General features: G+C 37.7%; 1 protein-coding gene across 2 annotated transcripts in view; it reads left to right on the top strand.

The window, feature by feature from the left end:
- Positions 1 to 21,670, top strand: part of stk39.L (serine/threonine kinase 39 L homeolog) — a 152,267-nt gene that overhangs the window by 57,600 nt on the left and 72,997 nt on the right. For both annotated transcript variants that reach the window (XM_041576690.1, XM_041576691.1), the window contains 5 exons: positions 5,175 to 5,243; positions 6,355 to 6,477; positions 6,595 to 6,627; positions 11,705 to 11,764; positions 13,992 to 14,059. In XM_041576690.1, the coding sequence (XP_041432624.1) occupies positions 5,175 to 5,243; positions 6,355 to 6,477; positions 6,595 to 6,627; positions 11,705 to 11,764; positions 13,992 to 14,059 (353 nt within the window). The remainder of the gene's footprint in view (positions 1 to 5,174; positions 5,244 to 6,354; positions 6,478 to 6,594; positions 6,628 to 11,704; positions 11,765 to 13,991; positions 14,060 to 21,670) is intronic.

Below are 21,670 nucleotides of genomic sequence, written 5' to 3'. Positions count from 1 at the left end.
TTAGGCTTTATGCTGACATGATTTCATTACATTTGAGGAATGTATGGTAGAGTCCATTTAAAGAGACACAAATCTAAATTTTTATTGGTTAAATGAGTTCTCTTTTTTCTAACTGTTCCCTCTTATTTTATGTTAAGATCAAGGAAATGTAAAGGATAAAGAAACTCAAAAATGTTAATGCTTCCCTTCCCCCCTCAAATTAATTCTAGGCTGGGGAGACAGAAAAAGCATTGGTCCAGGGAACATTCTAATAAGGAGGAGACCTTTCAATTGGCTTCTGATAAAATTAATCATAATGTGTATGAATGTGATAGGGACCTTAAATGATACACACCACTGGGGCTAACAGCCTGATTCACCCACATGGGTGGTCAAATTGCGTTCAGATGAATTTGCTAATATGTTCGCGCTCTACAAATAAACAGTTGTATAAAGGTTCAAGCTCCATTCAACATTTGGGGGTCAAGCTGTGTTTTCCACGAAAATTGAAGTATTCGAGTTCTAGTTTGTTTTCAAAACTCAGATTTTAGGTTTAAAAAAACCCCCTCAAATCGAAAGTTTTAAAAAAAACTTGAAATATTAAAATGTTATTATACCTTGACCCTGGACATAGCTTACATAATCTAAAACCTGTTGAGGTTGTGTAGAAGTCAACGACACAGGTCCCCGGAACCATTTGAAGAGGTTAACATCCTGCTTGATGTTCGAGTTTTTTTGAGGACTTTGGCCGAAAACTCAAATGAAGAACTTGATCAATTTAAGTTTTTTCTGCTGAAAACTCAATCATTTCGAGTTTTTGGGTTGCGGGATCAGGTTTTTGCCATTCAAATTTTTCTTAAAAAAGATACCATTCGCGTTTCAAGGTCATTCGAGGTAAAAAAAACCTCTAACATTCGACTTTTGATAAATCAGCCCTTGATCTGGGAACCACTTACTTCATAACAGTTCTGTTCTATGGAGCCATTGCTGATATTAGTCATCCTGCAATTGTTCCAAGAATATTAAGGGTATCAAATAAGCACTCACCCCAAATATCACCCCTCACTGGCCTTTGTACGAGGTTTCTAGGAATATGAAGGAGAGCACTTATTAAAGAAATTACAGTGTGCTTTTAATATTTTTGTCTGTCAAAAGACACAATATTTCCCTTTTCCCCTATTTTTTGGCCCCAATAGATCTTTGTGAAAACAGCTTGCTGACTATTTACTAAGAAGCCCTTAAGTATGTTATCACATTTGAATCCAACCAGACATTTCCGTCCTTAGTTTTCAGTCTTCTATCCCCCAGCCTTTTTTTCAGATAACAGATATTTTTGCATTTATATTACACTTTAAATCTAGACTATGCCAATGCAATGTGATTATTCTCTCTTTTCCTTTGGAAATGGAAATGAAGCCAATGCAACAAGGAAATATTCTTGCTAAAGCGTAGGAGCATTAGAGATAAGAGCTTCATTCCAACACCACGATTATTAACTTTCCCAGTACTTTATGAGTCCTTCTTTACGTAGGAGGCGCTTTGAGAAGCTGACCTTATTAAACTATACATCATTTGACTTATTCACTTTTTCTTGTGTGGGCAACTAACATGGAAAAACTGTTGACCAGAAATTGTATTTGTTTGACACAAATCATTTATTGTAATATTTACTATGGCTGAGACTAATTTGCATTTTTTGCTTAAAAACACATATATTTTTTAAGAGGGTGTCAACCTTGTATAAAGCCCTGCTATTACATTCAGCAACTCCGCAAAAAAATTAACAACAAGAATACCAGTTACCAACACCTTTGTAGCCATGTTAATTCTATCTAACATAGTGAGGTTCAAATAAAATTCTTGGCTTGCTTGTATTATACTGTAATCAGTTAGGAGGCTGGAAATAGAGGTGCATTGTTGAAAAAATTTACTGTTTATTACCCATTCAAAAAAAATTTTTACTGGAGGATCTTGGCTGAAATGTTTTATTAAATACTGTTGCATTAGGCAAACAACCCTGATGTTGCTGGACCTTAAAGGGTTTAAATCTTAAAATGTAATTTTTCCATATATTATAGATTTTATACATTATGTCCTATTCTTAGTGGTTGATCATCATTTTGTTTCTCTTCTGCTCCTTTACAACTTTCAAATGGGAGTCACTGCTAAATAAATCGCACTTTATATTTTACTAAGCCCTATTGAGTTGTATATTGCATATTGCATATTTTGATTAAGAACCAACAAGATCTCTTTCTTTCACTTGCCACTTGTGTCCAACATTTTGGTACACATTGGGACCATTATGAAGGATGATTACAACTAATATATATAACCAAATTATGAAAAGATCCCTGATCTGGAAAGCCCCGATATCCAAAAAGCTCTGAATTACGGAATGGCTGTCTCCCATAGACTCCATTTTATCCAAATAATCCAAATTTCTTTTTCTCTGTAATAATAAAACAGTAGCTTGTACTTGATCCCAACTAAGATATAATCATCATCATTTATTTATATAGCGCTGTCAAGAAATCCTTATTGTAAGCAAAACCAGCATATTGGGTTTATTTGATGTTTAAATGAATTTCTAGTAGACTTAAGGCATGAAGACCCAAATTACAGAAAGATCTGTTATCTGGAAAACCCCAGGTCCCGAGCATTCTGGATAACAGGTCCCATACCTGTACTTTATTCACTATACATACATAGAGAGAGAGAGAGAGAGAGAGAGAGAGAGAGAGAGAGAGATTAAATCATCCCACCTAATGAATGCAGGCTACAGTACAAACACTAAAATGTTATTATATTAAAAGTTAAACATATCTGCTGTACTCTTTTACTTTTGGAAAAGTACAGAAATGCTTGTGTTGCACTTTACAGAGCAGTTGGTTGTTTAAATTCCAATTGTACTCAAAGGCAAGCTATACTACTAGAAAGTTTAATTAAAACTGGCTGGGGAATGTTCTGTGGAAAGTCATTAAGCACTGCACTCATCTAAAGTGAAATTAGTGCTTCATATTTCTCCATTACAGCTTTGTTATGCAAGAGCAGCAAGTATGGTAGATGGCCCTCCCCTCGTTTAGACAGACAAATCCTTCCTCTGAGCCTGTACAGCTTATCTAATTGCACAATTCCGCGCTCCAATCTCTGTGATACATTCTGCCCTCATCAGTGGTCTTACTAATCAAAAGTCTTAAAGAGAATCATTATTCCGTATGTTTTACAATCCTGTTCTGCCTTTATGTTTCATAACGTTGCCAGATTGTATAAAATTATATTGCAGTGTTGCGTTGCTTTGCGATTGTTTACTTTTCTCATCTCTCCCACTCTGCTACTTGTTTCTGTGAGGCCCCTCCTTACACCAGTGTTGTGCAACCATGTAACATTACTGTAGGCTTTGTGCCACCCTGCAGATTGCAGATAAAATAATTCAGAAAATTCCCACCAGCCTAGATGTGAACCAAAGTGAGCAGCATTGTTATTCAAGGATAGAAAGATTTGTACTGGATTTGTATTTGAGACAGTGACACCCAGAGTAACCTTTAGCAGGTCTGTCTGTGTTTTATTCACAGCAGGGTTTTCAGCAAAAAGGGCATGTTTTATAGTTCTATACAACACAATCATTCTTCTGACTGACTAATTTAAGTTTACAAATTGTGAACCTGTTTTGCCAATATTTTCTCCACCACAATGGCATAACTCAATTGCAGAGTATTTGCATAAATATTCACAATTTGTGATTATGCCACATTTAAAAAGCCCTTAGGGAATAAAAATTTGCAATTCTGCTTGCAAAATAAACACACTACTCTTATTCAGCTTTATAAATACACCCATTCGCAGGGCAAATATATTTTTAGTTGTTTTCTTCAGCTCCCCAAGCTTTACCACTTCCTGATAACCTGGACAGAGAGCTCACTCCTACTTCCATACCTTTAAATAGGTAACGACTAATTCATTCCAGCATCTGTACTACTGAAGCTTTTTAGCCTAAGTTAACACAGCCCCCTGTTCTCCAATCGTGCTATGCCTTATCGAGCTTTTTATGAAAGATATACCTTCCCTCTTTACTGTGCAACACTGTATGGAGCCACTCTTTCTCCGGTCTTCTCTCATTTTCCCATGCACAAGTGAGCCTTTTAATAACGCACATGTACGTCTGCCAGTGCAGTGAGGAAAGTACAATTTTGAGCACAGTCTCCATGTTTTTGTTTTCCCAACGCATCATCTTCCCCCAGAATTCCAGCGTTATTGTGGTAACAAAGGGGTGTGCCGAATGCAGTTGTTCTGTTCCTATTGCAATTGCATCCATTTTGTCAAAATTAATGCAACACTGTGTGTAATTTGTTGCACAGTTGCGTCAAATATTTTTGAAGTCTGTCTGCCATAATTTCTGGTGTTTGGTGTGCAAGTGATATGTGCTTGATATATGCATCCTATTCTTTTGATGCAGCTGGGCACTGAGGGAACCCTGGAGGTACCACCTGGCCAATAGGTGATGGTAGCATCAAGGTTCTCTTGTGTCAATAGGTGCAGCAGTGCTCAATTCGGCATGAAAGGACTGAGAAAGGGTTTATAAAGCTGATACCTATGTCACCCATATCAGCTATTTAAAGTTTTTAAAGGTACAATTTGATTTATGCTAAAATATACCAATACATTGTTATGAATAGGATTTATCATTCTCTCTCTATTGCTTGTCATTAAGAAAACAGACATTTTTATTGCTTGTGAATACAGGAAAGGCATCTTATGTGAGACTTGATGCTGCAATTTTTATCTGATTATAAACTTAAACATACACATTTACATCATCACAGACTTGTGTGCAGAATAAGCTTTGACTACATCCCATCGATTAAAGGAAAAATATGCCCCATTTGCTTTACATTACATTTTCACATTATTGCAAAGCTAATTGTTGGGTCAGTAGAGCTTCCACTGAGTGCCATCTTCCATGGCAAATTCATTTTAAACAGGGAATCATATTATGATTCTTTTGCAACCTGACTGCCTTACAAATGCTCTGGCATTGAAGTATCTGTAGTGGCATGTAAATGAAAAAGAAAACTCAAACCGTAACCTTAACAACTGGTTTTGTCTGATAATATCTGCTGTGCTCTCCAAACCACTTGCTGCACTTCATAGGATGCTGGAGAATGGCCTGATGCTTTTTTGTTTTGCTTAAGTAGGATGAGCAGAGTCCTCGGAAAACAAGCTTGATGGCAGGTTCTGAAACAGACCAAGATAACAACAGAAGGGTACTTAATTTTTGGATTAGGATTTAGTTGCTGGGTAATCATTGTGTGTTTTATTGTTAGGATGATGTGTTTTTGTATTGCATGCCTGTTCCGCATTCCATGGCTGCTTGTTGTAAATTACATCTGTAGAATGTAATTTTGTGATTTAGTGATTTTGTTTTTTTTATGATTTTTAGGTTTAGAATAACCATGTGGTGTGTAACCATTAGGCTCAGATTCATCAAGCAGGGGGACATGACATACTCAATGAAAGCTACATGTGTAATCCTAGGAAAATAAAAAAGATTCTATTAGACATAAAGATTCATATAACATAGGATTAGAGATCTATCCTAGTGGCTTGATAAATCTAGGTCTTTAAGACCAATGTAGAGGTGGTAGAAGGAATATTAGATCAATACATGGAAAGAATAATGGTGATCCATAGCAACCAATAAGCAATTAGCTTTTAGAGTCTATTAAAAGTAAAACTGGTTGCCTTTATTACTAAATAACCTTATATAATTTTTTTTATTGGTTTGATGAGCTTTGTTTTTAAGTCTCTGGTCTTCAGATTTAAGAATTTGTCTCCATAACAATTTCTTTTAAATGTAATATCATTATGCACAGTGCCAATATTTTCATGGAAACCCATAATTGTTTGAAAACATATCTGTGCCTTTAAATGGAAAACATGCCCTGTTTGTGAGGTACATTTTTCAATTTCTTAGAGATACTATATTTTAGGAAATTATTGTATGTGACAAATTTGTCTCTCTTTATATGACATTATAGCTATGAGCCAGCTTGTCATATTGATTACCTCTCTATAGACTTCAGTAGAACAACACTATATTTTAATGGCCACCGTGGGTGCCATTATTTCCTGACCTACTGAACATGAAATGTATGGCAAGCATTGTGGAATTACCCATTGATACAGTGTATAAGGATGTATAAATCATCTGTAGAGAAGACATCATTTGCACACAGAATGAGCTACACCTTTATGTTAGTAATTAAAAGGAAAATTTTAATCAATGACAAATAGCTAATACGTGGGTATATTTTCCCTTTAACAATCAAATTGGTTTAGCTTTTAAAAAAACCATATTAACATCTGTTTCCTTAGGTCCGGCGAGTTCCTGGGTCAAGTGGTCATCTACATAAGAATGAAGATGGAGATTGGGAATGGAGTGATGATGAGTTAGAAGAGAAGAGTGCAGAATTTAAAGATTCATATTCCAAAGAAAAGGTCATTTACTCTTAAATCAGTAGGCAATAATATAATTTTATGCTAATCCCATCTTTATTTTCCTTGCTACTTTGCTTCAGTTTGAATTCTTATTTGTTTTTTTTTTCTTCTTTGTAGTCAAGAGAAGACAATGAATGTGAAAATGCAGAAGTGAGTATGTTTTGTTTTGCATAGGATTCTGTATCCTTGCTTAAAAGCATATATCACTAAACTCAAGAGGATGGTTGCCCTTGATAGATAAGAGTCTTTTTGACATGAGTTCGGCTTATGTAAAAAAAAAAAAACACAGAACTTCCAAAAATAGGTATATATTTTGTTTACACAGACATTCTACAGATTGAAATATAACCATGATAGTCTTTCTTTGACTGCAGGAACCATTTGTAAACCCCAGTTAGACTCACAAAGTTATTCAACTCCCCCCTTACCTAGTTCCATGTACCAATAGTCCAAGAGGACTGGAAATTAGGCATTTTCTCTTGCACTTCTTACCGATCGATGGACTTTTATGTACAATAGAGTAGCTACATGAACAGGGAGCTGTGGATGGATCAAAGCAAACAGGAACAGATAATTGTTATCATCTCAGGTCAGATAATCTTAATGTTAAATCCACAACTATTTTTCTCTTCAGAGTTTTCCCAGCAATGTAGTTTGCTTTTAAATTTTTTTTTCTTCTTGAAGGTGAAGTAGGTGATTTTGTCAGTTTTGTGTCAGACAAGCAAGCATTGTCATATCCTGCTCTAGGCTTGTTATCTCCCCAGTATCAGACATTCTTGCCCTAATGTGATTTGGATGTTGAATCACAACAGTATGTTGAATGATCGCTGTTATCCAGGAAGTATCAAAGGAGCAGGAAAAAATTTCAAATATTGTTGTTAATTACCTGTTTGTTCCATTGTATATATGCAACAAAAAGTTATAATAGAAATAAAAGGGTTGTGCAAAGTCTTAGGACATTATCAAGTATATCTAGTATATTAATAACTAGCTGTTCCATTACAGCTGTTAATTACTGAAAGCACATATTTATACTTTAAAAGGGGAATGTAATACCAGATAAATGAAATAGATACTGATTCTGGCTGCTAGTGGAATAATAATAGATACAATTATGATAGTACCAAAAGGGGCATATTTTGTACAATATCAAACACAAGGAACAGAAGGAGATGGACAGTTTGCAGCATTACATGTTATTCTTGGATAGGCTGAAATTAGAAAGGAGGAACCAGTGCACTGTAGCTTGAGAAAAAATGAAAAAGTAATAAATTAAGAATATTTAACTGGCATTCCTAAATATGGGGTATTCTACAGCTTCCAGCATCCCTTATACATCTCCTCTTTTGGGCTCAGGTTCTTCTTTGTACTCCAACATTTCTTTGGACCAACATAGACCATAAGGTTACAGATAATAACAAATGTACTCTCATAAAGCTCCATGCATATCCAGGAATGTAAATAAATATTCAGGTGCAAATCTCATCTTGACTCTTTCCACTGATCTGATGCCTTTGTTTTGGATTTGGGAGCCACTGCCTTATAGCCTTCAGCTATAAAAGTGGAGCTGTACTTTAACTTGTAATGGTGGGACACAAGGGGGTCATCTCTAAGAGAAATACCAACAAAAATTTATCTAAAATAATTACACAGCATAATGATGTGACATTTGTATTTATATCCTGTAAATATGTTGTCTGCAAGGAGACAATCTTTTTATTTCTATGAGCTCTGCTGTGTTCAACTATATTCTATTTTTTCCACCAAAGCCCCATCTGGAGTTTCAGTGGAGCCTTATATTCTTGACCTGCGCCCAAAACCCTCTAACAAACCGAACTGTATGTTTCTACTTTCTAGAAATGGCCAAGAAGGTATTATGTTAAAACATATGTAGGTCATTTTAATTTCTGATCTTCCTGGCCCATAATGTTATTCAGATTTGTGTTAATAAAAAGGGTATATCTATTTTTATCAAACCCTCTGAAACACCGTCAGATGTCGAAAGATCAGAGGAGAAGGGGAAAACGAGTTGGAAGTGTAATTGGCTGTGCGGTCTTTGAAATTCTTCAAACTGACCTCTATCAGGCCAGCTACTGTACATTCATTCCATTGTTAGATCTGAAATAAGTATGAAAATGTCAAAAAATGATATACAGCTGTTACCATCAAAATCCCACTGTGATAACCTGCCTGGCCCCGTGACCGTGACCTTGGGGATTTTTCTGGGTTTTGGGATACCAATCGTGATACCCATTAACAATAACTATTGCAGGCTAGTAAATACAGCCAGAACATCAATACATTTAACACATACACACACTACAGGTCACTGTTGGAGTCTAAGGTAGAACTGCACGATCCATTGTCTGTGATTGAATGGATTTCAAGATGGATGACCCGATATATGCTACACTATATGCTACACTTTATATCATGGATACTGATATTGCTATAGCTAAGACAATGGCAACATAGGATTCCTAACTCTCTGTTATCTAGAGGGTCAAAAAAGAGCTTTAGCTTGTAACATAGATAATACTTAGCTTTGACAGGCAGGAGGTATTGTTATCAAAGCACAGCAATGACTCAGGCCATAACTGAGCACTAACCATAAGTAGTGCTTACATTTAAAGGGACATACATTTGACCCTCTTAGCTCTCCCATAAGAATGCTAAAAATTGTAGTCCAGCAACATGTCCCCTTTAAGCTTTGTATTGCACAAACACCTGACAAAGTATAGCAACTGCGGCCAATTATCTAATTTTGCACATTCAAAAACTAATTTTATGTATGGGGTTTTATGCTATGGAAGGTGTCATTACCATTAGCATAAATTATGATAGGTAGCTTCCCAACCAACATAATTTTTTTGAGGTAAAAAATATACCTTGATTTTTTTGAGATTTATTATACCCCAACTTGGAAACAGCTTGAATCTGAAAATACACAATCTAAAACCTAGAAATTCAGTAAGTATTCCCAGGAAGTCCTGAAGTTTCCCTTTCGTTGCCGGCTCCCAATGGACTCGTTCTCCTTCGAGTATAATACAAAGTTTTGTTTGGTTTATAGAGAGTCAGCGCTATCACAGATTAGGGAAACAAGCAGTATGAAAAAAGAAAAAATATAGTGTAGTATATTCACACTCTTTTTGGTTTAGTTAGCCCACTTTCCAAAATCTCCAATCACCACAGGGTTGTCTTGCATTCCACACTTTGGTGTCACACTTAAAATGTTGCAGCACGGTCACCTCGTGTAGTTTAAAAATACTTACAGAGGTTTAGTTTAAATGTAAGCCTTTCACGGGTGTCTTTAATCCTAACCGGCATTTCCGCTCTCACGTTACTTAAAACGGGAGCAATACATAGCATAAAATCCTTTTAATAAGAAATATATATTTTAAAATTACACTCACAATTGTGAAACATTAAACGAGCATTAATTTTCTAAGCCTCTGAAGAAGTCGGATAACTGACGAAACGCGTCAGGCGGAGAGACAAACAAGCATCCGACGTCATCTTTAAACACCAGAAGGAACACATGCGGCGGAAAGGCAGCGCTGGTTGGAGCAGATCTGCTATATTATATTAAAAATATAAATTATTTTATTAAAATTGAGTCCATGGGAGATGGCCTTTCCATAATTTGGGACTTTCTGGATAACAGATTTCCAGATAACAGATACCTATATCCCTGTATATAATGCTCCATGTTCTGCAGTGCTGCACAATATAAGGGTGTAAACATTGAACATGTTGGTTATATACAAAAATGCATCTGATAACTGATACAAGAGCTAAAGAGGGCCATGCTGAATAGAACTTACAGTGTAAAAGGAAAAGGAGTATCAGAAACAACATGTGGGATGGTCAAGATCAGGAGTCAGCAAAGTGAGAGATGTTGCATTGAGCATTGCATGTAGCAGGGGGTAGTAGCATATAGTGCAGGGATCAGGAACCTTGGCTCTCCAGCTGTTAAGGAACTACAAGTCCCACAATGCAATAATGGAGCCTTTTGAAGGAGTCTAAAGGCAAATGCATTGTGGGACTTGTAGTTCCTTAACAGCTGGAGAGCCAAGGTTCCTGATCCCTGATATAGTGTATACTGAAGGAATGCTTGGATAAATGAGGGTAAGATTTTCTAAATATGTGTTTTAATAGATAAAGGCAGAGACGTGGGAGAATTTCAGAGGAGCAATGCAGTCCTAGAAAAGTGTTGAATTCATTTTTATGAAGAGGTAATGAGTAAATAGTTGAGGAGTAGGTCAGTAGAGAACTGTAACAAGTGCTTTAGTGAGTAGCAGAGAAGATAAGTTCAGAGATGTAGGGTTGAGCAGAATTGTAAAGTGACTTATTGTCAGGGTCAGTAGTTTGAATTTTATCTTGAAAGATAGAGGCAGAAGTGTTATGGTAGAGTGGATGCTAAGGTGTTTGAGCCGGGCAGCTATATTTATTAGAGACTGAAGAGGTGACATTCTCAATTTTTTTTATAAAGAGAAGTACAAGAAGAACCTATAGCTAATAGATAAATATTACATTGATTACAATAATAATAAGAAAAATACTGGAGTATACTTGGAAGATGTTTGAAATAACTCTAACAGTCAAACATTCTCTATGGCCTCCCTAATCAATAGATCTAAGCTTAACTTTAGGAAAAGTATTAGAACTTGATGTGTATCTTTGTCTTTTAATAAATCATCAGACTTGAAAAAAAAAACACGCTTCAGTATGCTTTTAAGAGACAGTTCAAAACTCCTCTAAGTATTCTAAGGCTGATTGAAGCTCAGCTCATAGCAAAGGGCAGTCCCACTGTTTATTAGTTAATAAATATTCACATATTGCCTGGTGTTTTTGTTATTTTGTCTTCCCTTCGTATATCTTTGTTAAAATGTTATTATACCGAGTAACTTGGTTTTAACCTAAGCCACAGGACAGAGTGCATTGATTATGGGGAATTGCAAGGCTACGTGTTGTGCCTTCAGAGCAGGAGATGTAGTGGAAATGCAAATGCAGATTATTATTATTAGGATTCAGTTACAAAAGCTGAGGCACAGCCCTAGATATGTCACATGCAATATTGATGGTATTAAAAATATGCAGAAAGTCAGATGCGTAGATTGCAAGTGCATGCAAAAAAACTGGAGATTTGTGGTTCCTGTCAAACATCATAATAGACAATGAGAGATTTATGATGCGGTTGTTAAAACAGCCTGCCTTCTCTCCTCAGATTACCACAGATAGCAATATGCAAGCACGAATACAAAACTTATCTGTACAGGACACTCAGGTAAGAAATAAGATCTTTTCACTTATCTATTTGTTTGTTGAATCCCTATATACAGTAGCTGGATGTCTGAGAGCTGCTTGGGTTGAATAGTCCCATGAAAGAGACGTAGGTTGGGTATTCTCGTTTTGAAGGTTTTGTAAATGTTGCTGTTCAACCCTTGGTCTACCTTATGTTGCCTAATTCATACTAAAGAGAATCTGAACCTGGCATAAAACTGTTCCTGTTTGCCCCCATATTAGTAGATGATACACCTTTACTAAAACTGACTCTTTTGCTAGGCTCAAAAGCTGACATTCTAGTATCTAAACATCAGATTGTTTTCATGGATGCCAGTGCAATATTCTGTCAGGCTCTGCTGGAATTCGAGCGAGGGACCTTTTGGTTTCTGGCTCTATGCCTTAACCACTGGGCCAGGTGAGCAGCCCGCCCTGGCCTGGCCTTTGCAGCCCCAGCCCAGCAGCAGCCTGATTGGTTTGCAGTCAGTCAATCAGGGCTGACTCTGCCCTATTTAAGACCAACCCTCCTCACACTCCTTGCCTGAGCATTGGCTTTCCTAGTACTGTAGCAGTGCCCAGTGTTTCTAGCTCTAGCACTTTTCCCTTGCTTCTACATTGCCTTCCAGAGCACATTGGCTTGCCCCTAGCTCTGGTTTTCTGGTTTAGAATTTTCCCCTGTATCTGCTTTGTATCCTTGTTGCTTTTCTTGTACCCAGCCTTGTACCTTGCCCTTGCCTTGCTTTTTACCCTTCCTTATTTTCCTTGCCTTAACCTTACCTTGACCTGACCTTACCTGCTCCTTTTCCTGTCCTGTTCTGCCTTGAACCCTGTCTTATATCTTCCCTAGTCTCGCTCTGTATAATGCCCTGCCTTTTTCTCCTGTTTCTACTCCAGTCCCTTCTCCTGCTATCCCGTCCTCTCCTGCTTTCCAGTCCTTCTGCTCCAGTCCTTCTGTTACCCTATCCCCAGTTTAATCTGATTCAGCTCCATCCTGTCCTGATCTGCGCCCGCACCGTCCTGTCTCCTCCAGTCTGTTACTGTTCTACACCTGCTCTGTCCAGCTCCTACCCAGTCTGCTCCTGAACTGACCCATTCCAGTCTGATTTGTCGCCCCTCTGCCCCCTGTTCCTGCATTTCCCTTTACTTATTCAGTGGGCACAGCCAGTCCCTGCCTAAAGAACTCACCTTCCTCCTCTACCTCCACAGTGCCCTCTACCTAATCCTTGACATATTCTTTGTATCAACAGATGGAGCTAGCTTCATCTAGAGATTTGGCTCACTTTGTCCCATTAAGGACGCTCTAGTAAATCATGTTTTTTGTGACATGTTGTTCAATTCAATAGGGTGCATTGTCTGATATTAAATTGAACTTTAATTTATCTGTTTAGCTTTGTAAATGTAGCTTATTACAGCAATGAAATGTTCCGGTATGCTTACTTAAGCTATGTACACAGGAACACAAGCCACAGTCTTTCATGGGCTTCACAGTGCTTCATTTTCATGAGAATGGAAAATAAAGGATCTTCATTGGCTTCCCACATATTTATATTTGCAGTGTCCAACCTAAAGCCTTAGCTTTCATTTAACTACATCTATCTATTGACAATTGAAGGATAGATGGAGATAGTGGGGGCTGTAGTTTAACAGTAGTTGCCAGTTGCATTGTAAAATGTACATCACCCTTAGAGCAATGGTGAACATTACACTTCATTGCTGTATTTTTCTCGCATTGCCAATGCGGACCATGAATTGATTCCCATTACAGTAAATTGGAAATATACTGCTTATAACACAAATGATAGTTGCTCCTCTGAGCCATAAACAGAGTGATTCATATTGCTTGTTTGCTAGAATTCTTCTACAGGCTGCCATGATCTTGCAGAGCATTTTCAGAAGTCTACTGCAGGCATGAGCTGCAATTTACTTGCTCGGATTATTAATACTGTATGTATTTATATAGCATTAACATATCCCACATCACAGTGATTTTTTAGATAACATACAAATATTGACCGATACAGGAGATAAAATGTATTTTGCTCAATATAGATTACAATCTAATCGGACTAAAATTTTAACTGCAACCCAACCATACTAGAGACCATCCAAGGCTGGATGATTATTAGCTAAAACATATACAGTATTACTTGTAAAAACCTTTACTGGTGTATGACACAACTACAGAAGAGAATTATACCTCTACTTCATGACAATTTTTTGTTTCCTTTTAGGCACAATATAATGAAAGCCATGTAGAAAGCGGACTGTCATCTGCTGTTAACCTTGTTCTGAGGTTAAGGTAAGAAAGCCTTGCAGCTGTTGCAAATGCAAAACTGTTCTGATGTAGGAATTTATTAACTTTGTTCGGGTATACAAAGTCTGCTTTTATCAATTTGCCTTATTTACCATAATATGTTAGGGTTTTTGTATTGCAGCTTCATTACACCTTTTTAACAGGAGCATGCACATGACTCCCTTACATTTTATGCACATTTTGTAATTTAAAAACTATTAACTGAAATACAAAAAAAAATGGAGTGGGCACAATACAAAGTACTTACCTGTATTTGTAAGTACATAATGGTGTATAAGCTATTGATTAGTATTAAACAAATCCAGTGTTCAGGATGAGAAACATGAACATGTTTAGTTGGGGTGAAGGCCCACTATCATCTCACACTAGCAGGGGGCTAGAGTTGGAGACAGGAAGAACAACAGTGGAGAGTAGCCAGAGGGCCGAAAGAGAGGTTTTGACATCAAAGAGGTCAAAGTCAGGGAAGGCAGCACAGGAATTGACGGCACTGCGTTCAAGGAGGTAGCAAGTTTATTGCAGGCTCCTACAAGGATCTTAGGAGCAATAAACTTGCTACCTCCTTGAACGAAGTGCCGTCCATTCCTTTAGCCTTGAACTGACACTAAGCGGTGGGGATGCTGTGGACTGAGCACCTAACAAGGAGGGATTGCAACAGCCTATGGGAGGGTGAGTTTGGAGCAGTCTGTTTGGTTTGGATGACTATGTTGAGATGCTGTGGAGCTATGCAAGACATGATGACATTGATGCAGCTATGACACAGGACAGACTCTGGAGTTTGAGTGTCGATCTATGCACCTGAGAACTTAGACCAGAAAGCCGATAAGTGTAGTCAGTGGCATCACTACCGGGGAACATCGGGTGCGACTGTACCTGGGCCAGCCCCACACCTAGTAGGACCTGCGCGAGTCACCATGCACACTGCAAGGAGGCCTGCAAGTAAGAATGGGTGTACTGCACATCTTCTGGTGTGACCGGTTCATTTTTTGCACCAGGGCCTCTGGTGCCCTAGTTATGCCACTGATTACACTAGCCATACAGGTTAATAGGGTTGACGTATGCACCTTGCAAGGGTAATATTCTGCGCTGATAATAGTAGAAAGCCTGTACGACAAGGCCTCATACCTGAATATCTCAATGGCACAAACCATCCTAATAGATGAATTAATATCCCCCCTTTATTTAAAACATGTTTTTTATGAAACTGAAAGTGTGGCACACAACTGTTAATATAAAAACTGTGCTGTGGAAAAAGCAATTTGCTCTTTTTTTATTGTAATTAAAAATTTGACACTTTCAATGCATGCAGACAAAAACTTTTATTTTGGTATCCTCAACTTGTTTCCTTGAGTCAAAACCAGCAATGCAGTAATGCTTTATTACCAAAATCTGAGCTAGAATGAGTCACAAAAGAGCCCTTTCAACATCAATGATCCTCTGTCTATTTTCAGGTGTGTCATATACTGTAACTTTATCTGTTAAAACATGCGTTATGCGTTATTGAACTGCTTGAAGAAGAAAGCTGCCAGTACTGGCCTCAGATTGAAGGCTGAATTTCCTTGTTACATCCGAGAAAGATTTACAGTAAAAGATCATTCCATAAAAATGAAATGGACTCCTAGGCAAACACTTGTGTCTGCTTGCCTGTCGATCTGTAGTCATTTTAGACGTCATATTACTTATACAAATAATATACTTATAATGTTATACCTAAAAGCCTATATGAAAGCAGTCACTGCACGGTAGAAATCATCCTCTCCATCTGTCATAGGTCTAGAGTCCCTGGGAATCCTTCAACAAATGTAATATGCTCCACTTAGGTTTGATGTTAGGCTCCTACGGACTTGGGAACCATCCAGAAAAGAGAGTCTGGATTTCTGCCACGTTAGTGATTCTTTTTTTGTAGACAGACCATCAGATATTTAGGATGGATTTACAGCAGTCATTAAAAACAATTAAGAACATGCATTAACCCATTGTGCAGTGGGCAAAACTAACATATACTAAATCAGTGCAGTAGAATGTTTGCAATTATATTGCTCTTAAAATAGGAGCAATATAAAAGTTAAGGGCACATCAATTCCTTAAACAGAAATATATTTTTCTGTTTTATTTCTAACTGCAAGTTAAAGTGAAACAGCCTCATGTCTAGTAGCTCCTAAACCCCTATGGGGCATATTTACGAAAGGGTGAAGTGAATAGCGCTGGCGAAAATTCGCCAGCGTGATGTAATTTCCGGACTTCGCTGATTTACTTACGGGCATAAATTCGCTAGTGAAGGAGATAGACTCTAGCGCTACTTCGCACTCTAATGCCAGGTGAATTTTCGCTGTGGCAAATGGACGTAACTACACAAAAAAAAGTTGAACATTTTTCTAAGTCCAAAAAAACGCTGGCGTCTTTTACTTTTTACCAAGGTGATAGGCTGAAAAAGATCGTAAATTTTTTTGGGGTTCCCTCCTTCCCTCCTATGTTACTTAACATAAGGCACCTAAACTATACAGTGGGCACATGTGTAGGGCAATATAATATCTTTATTTTATTTTTTAAGGTTCCCTGGCCTTGTGTAGTGTAATGTAGTTACTGCAACATATACGTCCATTGTACTTTAACTTCACGCCGTATGCTAATTAGGCATCGCTAGCGTAGCTTCGAACTTCTTATCATATTATCGCTAGCGCAAATTCGCAAACGTTTGGAACCCTGGACGCAACTTCAGATTTTTGTGAATTAGCATTGTCCTGGCAAATCTACGCGAATTGTTGCGAGGTCAGCGAACCCGTCGATGGCACAATTTCGGAGGTAAGTAAATTTGCCCCTAAGTATTTGTATAGTTCTCAGACAGATTATAAACTGTATTGGACTAAACAGCAGATTTTGGTCACAACATATTCCCTTTGTTCTGACAACCATTACCATACATTGGGATTATTCCTGTTTTTAGTAGTTTATTTTGAAGACCCCTGTTTTTTTAAAATTATTGTTGGATTCATTTATCTTCTTGGATTTCCATTTGTTATAGATGTTTTTTTTATAGGTCCTTTAGATGTCCATAAATGGAAAGATGATGGCTAACTATATGATCAGAGTCCATTCATATATTGGTGGCAGTGGCCTGTGGATGTATGTGGGAAAAGGTTCTGCATGTGACCCATTTGGTCACCACTTAGGAAGCATAATTGGAAAGAATTATGTTTAGTGGCCTTGCCAATTAAGTAGATCTGAGTTTGCCCAATTTATCCGTAATGGCCTAGGAATGAAAAGATAGCAAAATAAGACCCTCACCGCTTGTGAGATAATTCTGGAAACGCAAATTATTAGACATTATTTGTCTCAAAATTACCTCTTCATTTCAACAGATCTTATGTGTCTCTTCATTATTACAGATATTTGCGTCATAACCCTGTTTAGAAAATCCATGAATAACCTTGAGAGTCAATTTTTGTCCTTTCATATTTTAGTAAACTGACAATTCCGTATGTAACTATTACTTTTTCACTAGGACTATAATGGGCAAAATGACATAAAATTAGGTGATTATTTTCTAAACGTCATGGAAAATTCAGAGAACATTTTTAACATGATTTAGAATGAATCTGAAGGAGCTGGAAAAGGCTCTTTCATTTATAAGAAACAGCAGCTGCTCTGTCCTATTTTTGGTTTTCTGCTAATAGGATGATACATATTTTTTTAACCTTACTGAATATTTTAGCATGACTGGGATTAATACTCTCCAGTGATTTATTGTCAAGATTAATTGTTGTCATACATGAAAGTGACTGTAGGCTTACCGAATACTTCATTATGTTATTTTTATTTTTATTTTTTTGCATTGTGGGATCGCAGTAAGAGATTTTTAATGAGTTTCTTTCACACTCCAGCAGTCTGTCTCTGGCAGAAATAAAGTATAGCCGTTTTTTTCGGGACGCATGTTTAGAACATCTTTCATTAGGAGATTTGATCAGCAACAGTGGCAAAATGACACAGGCCTTTAAAAGAACATTGTGACTGCCGGATAAAAGCTGAATTTTAGAAAAATGTCCTCATCAGTTCAACTACTAAGGCAGGCAGCAGGGACATTCCTGCAACTTTATAGAGGCTGGAGAACATTCCATCTTGTTGAGGAGACAATAGAACACAGCTAATGTTCTCTCCTCTCACTCATTACTGATATTGAATAGCACACTCTTTAATAATATTCTCTGCAGCTATATTTTTGTTCTGTGATCTAAGAATGGACAAAAAGGAAGGCAACTATGATCAACATGAAGCTAACAAATTTAATGTGCCCTGGGTATTCTACCTACAGAATGGAATGTAAAATGTTTTTTAAGTGTAAAAAAAGATATAGTAACACTCATTTTAATTCATATAGTGCATATGAAACATATACATGTTTGCAAACTAACCAGAAAATATTACTCATTGGAAAATATTTTAATTTGATTTTCCTTATGTAAAACAGGCATTGGCTTTTTTAGCTACTTATTGAAATCAACTGTGAGAAATGGGATTATATTGCTATAGGCTAGATGACTATATACTATATATTCCTAGTTAATGCACTGGGAACATGTGGTAAGTGGAGGCCCAGTAAATCGTACCTGTAGCACCCCCTGCTAGCTAAAGTATGTCCCTTTTCTTTTCTTAGAAACCTATCCTCTTGCCTGTTTATTGTTCATTGTATTGTTCTTTTTCACTTTATTCTTTCATCTGATATACATATGGAGCTTTAGGTATTCTAAAATACCAATGAATTCATTGTGTAAGGTTTTTTTTTTTTTTTACTAATTTCATTAGAGTAGCAAGGTCTTATTTAAAGCATCCTGCCACAGACTTGTTCAGGTCAGATTCTGACCTTATAGATTATTGGAACCCATACTTTAATCATAGGGTCCCTGCACGGTCCACCTCCTCCATGCAGGGACCCTATGATTAAAGTATGGGTTCCAATAATCTATAAGGTCAGAATCTGACCTGAACAAGTCTGTGGCAGGATGCTTTAAATAATACCTTGCTACATGCACACTATGGAGACTCCCAGAACAACTCTGTTCCCCTGTAACTTTACTGAAACACAGAGTTTCATAGCGGGGTTGGAGGCCATCATGTGCTGCTTGAATTTTTTTTTCCCCGGAAACCCTGGTACTGATTGCCAAACAGGAGCACTTTGGAAACCTATATGTTTCTTGCTACAATTGAGATTTCTTATGATGGGCAATCACCATCTAAATACCAAACAGCCAGACATGGAGGCATCTTTGTATTTTCACTACTAGTTCTGTTGGGTCTCCTCGGTGCAGTTGGAGAGAGCAGATATGGGCAGTGCATGTATAGATTCTTAATCTATGGGTTTAATTCTTCTTTGTAATGTCATCTTCCCAATGGAAGTGAGGACAAACTGTAGCTTCTTCCACTCCATCATCTGACAATGCACAATGCACATGACAATGACAAGCAAGGAGACTGTGGGCAATGTTTTCAGCCTGCACAGAACTGTTCAATAGGGTTACAGGTTGATCTTATAAAAAGCACGCTGGCATGCTGGAAAACATGTTCAGGTGGTTGGGCAGTGTGGTTGAATTGATTCATACTGCCCAAAAATACAGTATATTAATACATATTAATAATAGGGAATTAAAGATATATATGTGTGGTTGAAATATATTTGTGTAAGGGCTAACCCTGGTGGTCTAGCGGGGACGCTCGCCCGCGAGAGATGCCCGCAGCCCTAGTCCTCTCTCCTCATTGGCGCGCGCGGCCGCGCACTGGGTTTACGTGCCGATCACGTCATCACGCAGAGTGGTGCGAAATTCAAATATTTAAAGGGGGTTCTGACTCAAACTCATTGCCTGTTGTTAGGTTCTACTTGCTAGTATCCTGGGTGTGTTATATCGTGTTTGATTCCTGGTTTTGACCCCATGCCTGTCTGATGACTCTGAACTCTGTTAATCCTGATTCCTGCCTGCCTGACTATTCTACCGGTATTGACCTTTGCCTGTCTGACCTCGCTTGAACTCTGCCTGCACCGACCCAGCCTGTCTGACCTTGCTAGTACTCTGCCCGCACTGACCCTGGCCTGCCTGACTAAGTTTTGTCTATTCTTAGAACTGTGCCTTCCGTCCAAAAAACCTTGATAACAACCGTGCCCCCTCGTCCTGAACCCTCTGCTTGGCTCCTCACTTATTAAGACCTGGCGGGATCCAATTAGCTGAGGGCTTCTCCCAAAATGAAAGGTGGCTGTTAAAGGCAGAAGTAAGAGACAAGACCAGGGAGCCTAGCACCAGTTCTGGATTTAGGGTGCCGATCATGACAATTTGCAGAGAGGCGGGCTATGATAGATCCCCTTTACTCTGTGACCCATATCTGAGATGCAACCTTGTGTCCCAAGACCAGGTCCACAGTGACCTACACACTCAGAATGTTGGACAATGACCTTTGCACTACAACTTTACTCTTAGTAATAGGAAAACACAATGTTGCTTAATTAGAGGGATGACATCCCTTAATGACCATTTAAGATATGACCTACTCTGCAGAATTAGTCTCAGCCATGATGTGAAATAAATGTGGTCTTAAAGCAATAATGGTGTGGGCAGAAATTTTAAGTCTCCAGCTAGTGCCCACCCTGCAAATATTCAGTTGTTTTTCTCTCCTCAAAATTTTCCATAAGCTAGCAGACTCCAAGGTGGACATCCTTGATGCAAATGCTAATATATCTAACTGTTATTGCACAGTGTATTGAAACATAAATTGCCCTCTTACTAATGACATGATATAATGACATATATATATATATATTCTTTTTACAAGGGCTTCCAGGTATATAATTACACTACAGACTTCTTTCAAAGTTACATTTTAGAACTATAAAGAAGCAACGCTTACTTTCTTCGATGAAGAACATATTATGTATTCTGTGTTACTTCTTAGAACTCGTCTGCCAGATACAGACCTGAAAATCTATTAAACAATTTGTGGCAGAACAGGTTTTATAGTTAGTTGACAACTGGGAGGCCTCTGGTTTTATTATAAGTTTTAATATATATACTGCTTGGCGAATTTCACCTTCAGAAATCTTGTTACTTAATCAAAGTCATTTCTCTGTGCGTTGTTATTCCCCCTACATTTGTTCATTATTTTCTTTTTCTGATGGAAACTTTCAAGGGTTCAATAAATAAATATTCTTTTTTCTTAATTGCATTTTCATAGATTATATAAAGGTGATATGCTATTTTCAGCTTTCTGTAAGTTTCTTCTTTATAGTCTTCCTGGGATATTTTGATCATTTTTTTTCTATAAATACCAGTGTTGTGGGGCTTCCACCATGTACAGCAGGTTCATATACAGATACAGTAGAGATAGGAAAGAAGTAGTCAACTCAATCAAAATAATCAGTTTGCGTTAATGTACTGTTCATGTTGAGTTGCCAATTAATGTAATATTGTACCTTCATGGAGGATGAATGATAAGCAAGTTAGGGGGTAGAAGGAGGAATGCCTAGTTTCCTCCCGCCCACCACTTACCAATACAGAGCTGACTTAGGCAGTTAGCTGTGTATTTGTGGAGAAAGCACTTGTCTCTGCAATCTAAAACAGT

This window comes from Xenopus laevis, chromosome 9_10L (assembly GCF_017654675.1).
Source record: "Xenopus laevis strain J_2021 chromosome 9_10L, Xenopus_laevis_v10.1, whole genome shotgun sequence".
NCBI classification, from domain to species: domain Eukaryota; kingdom Metazoa; phylum Chordata; class Amphibia; order Anura; family Pipidae; genus Xenopus; species Xenopus laevis.
This window is presented reverse-complemented; position numbering and strand designations above follow the sequence as displayed.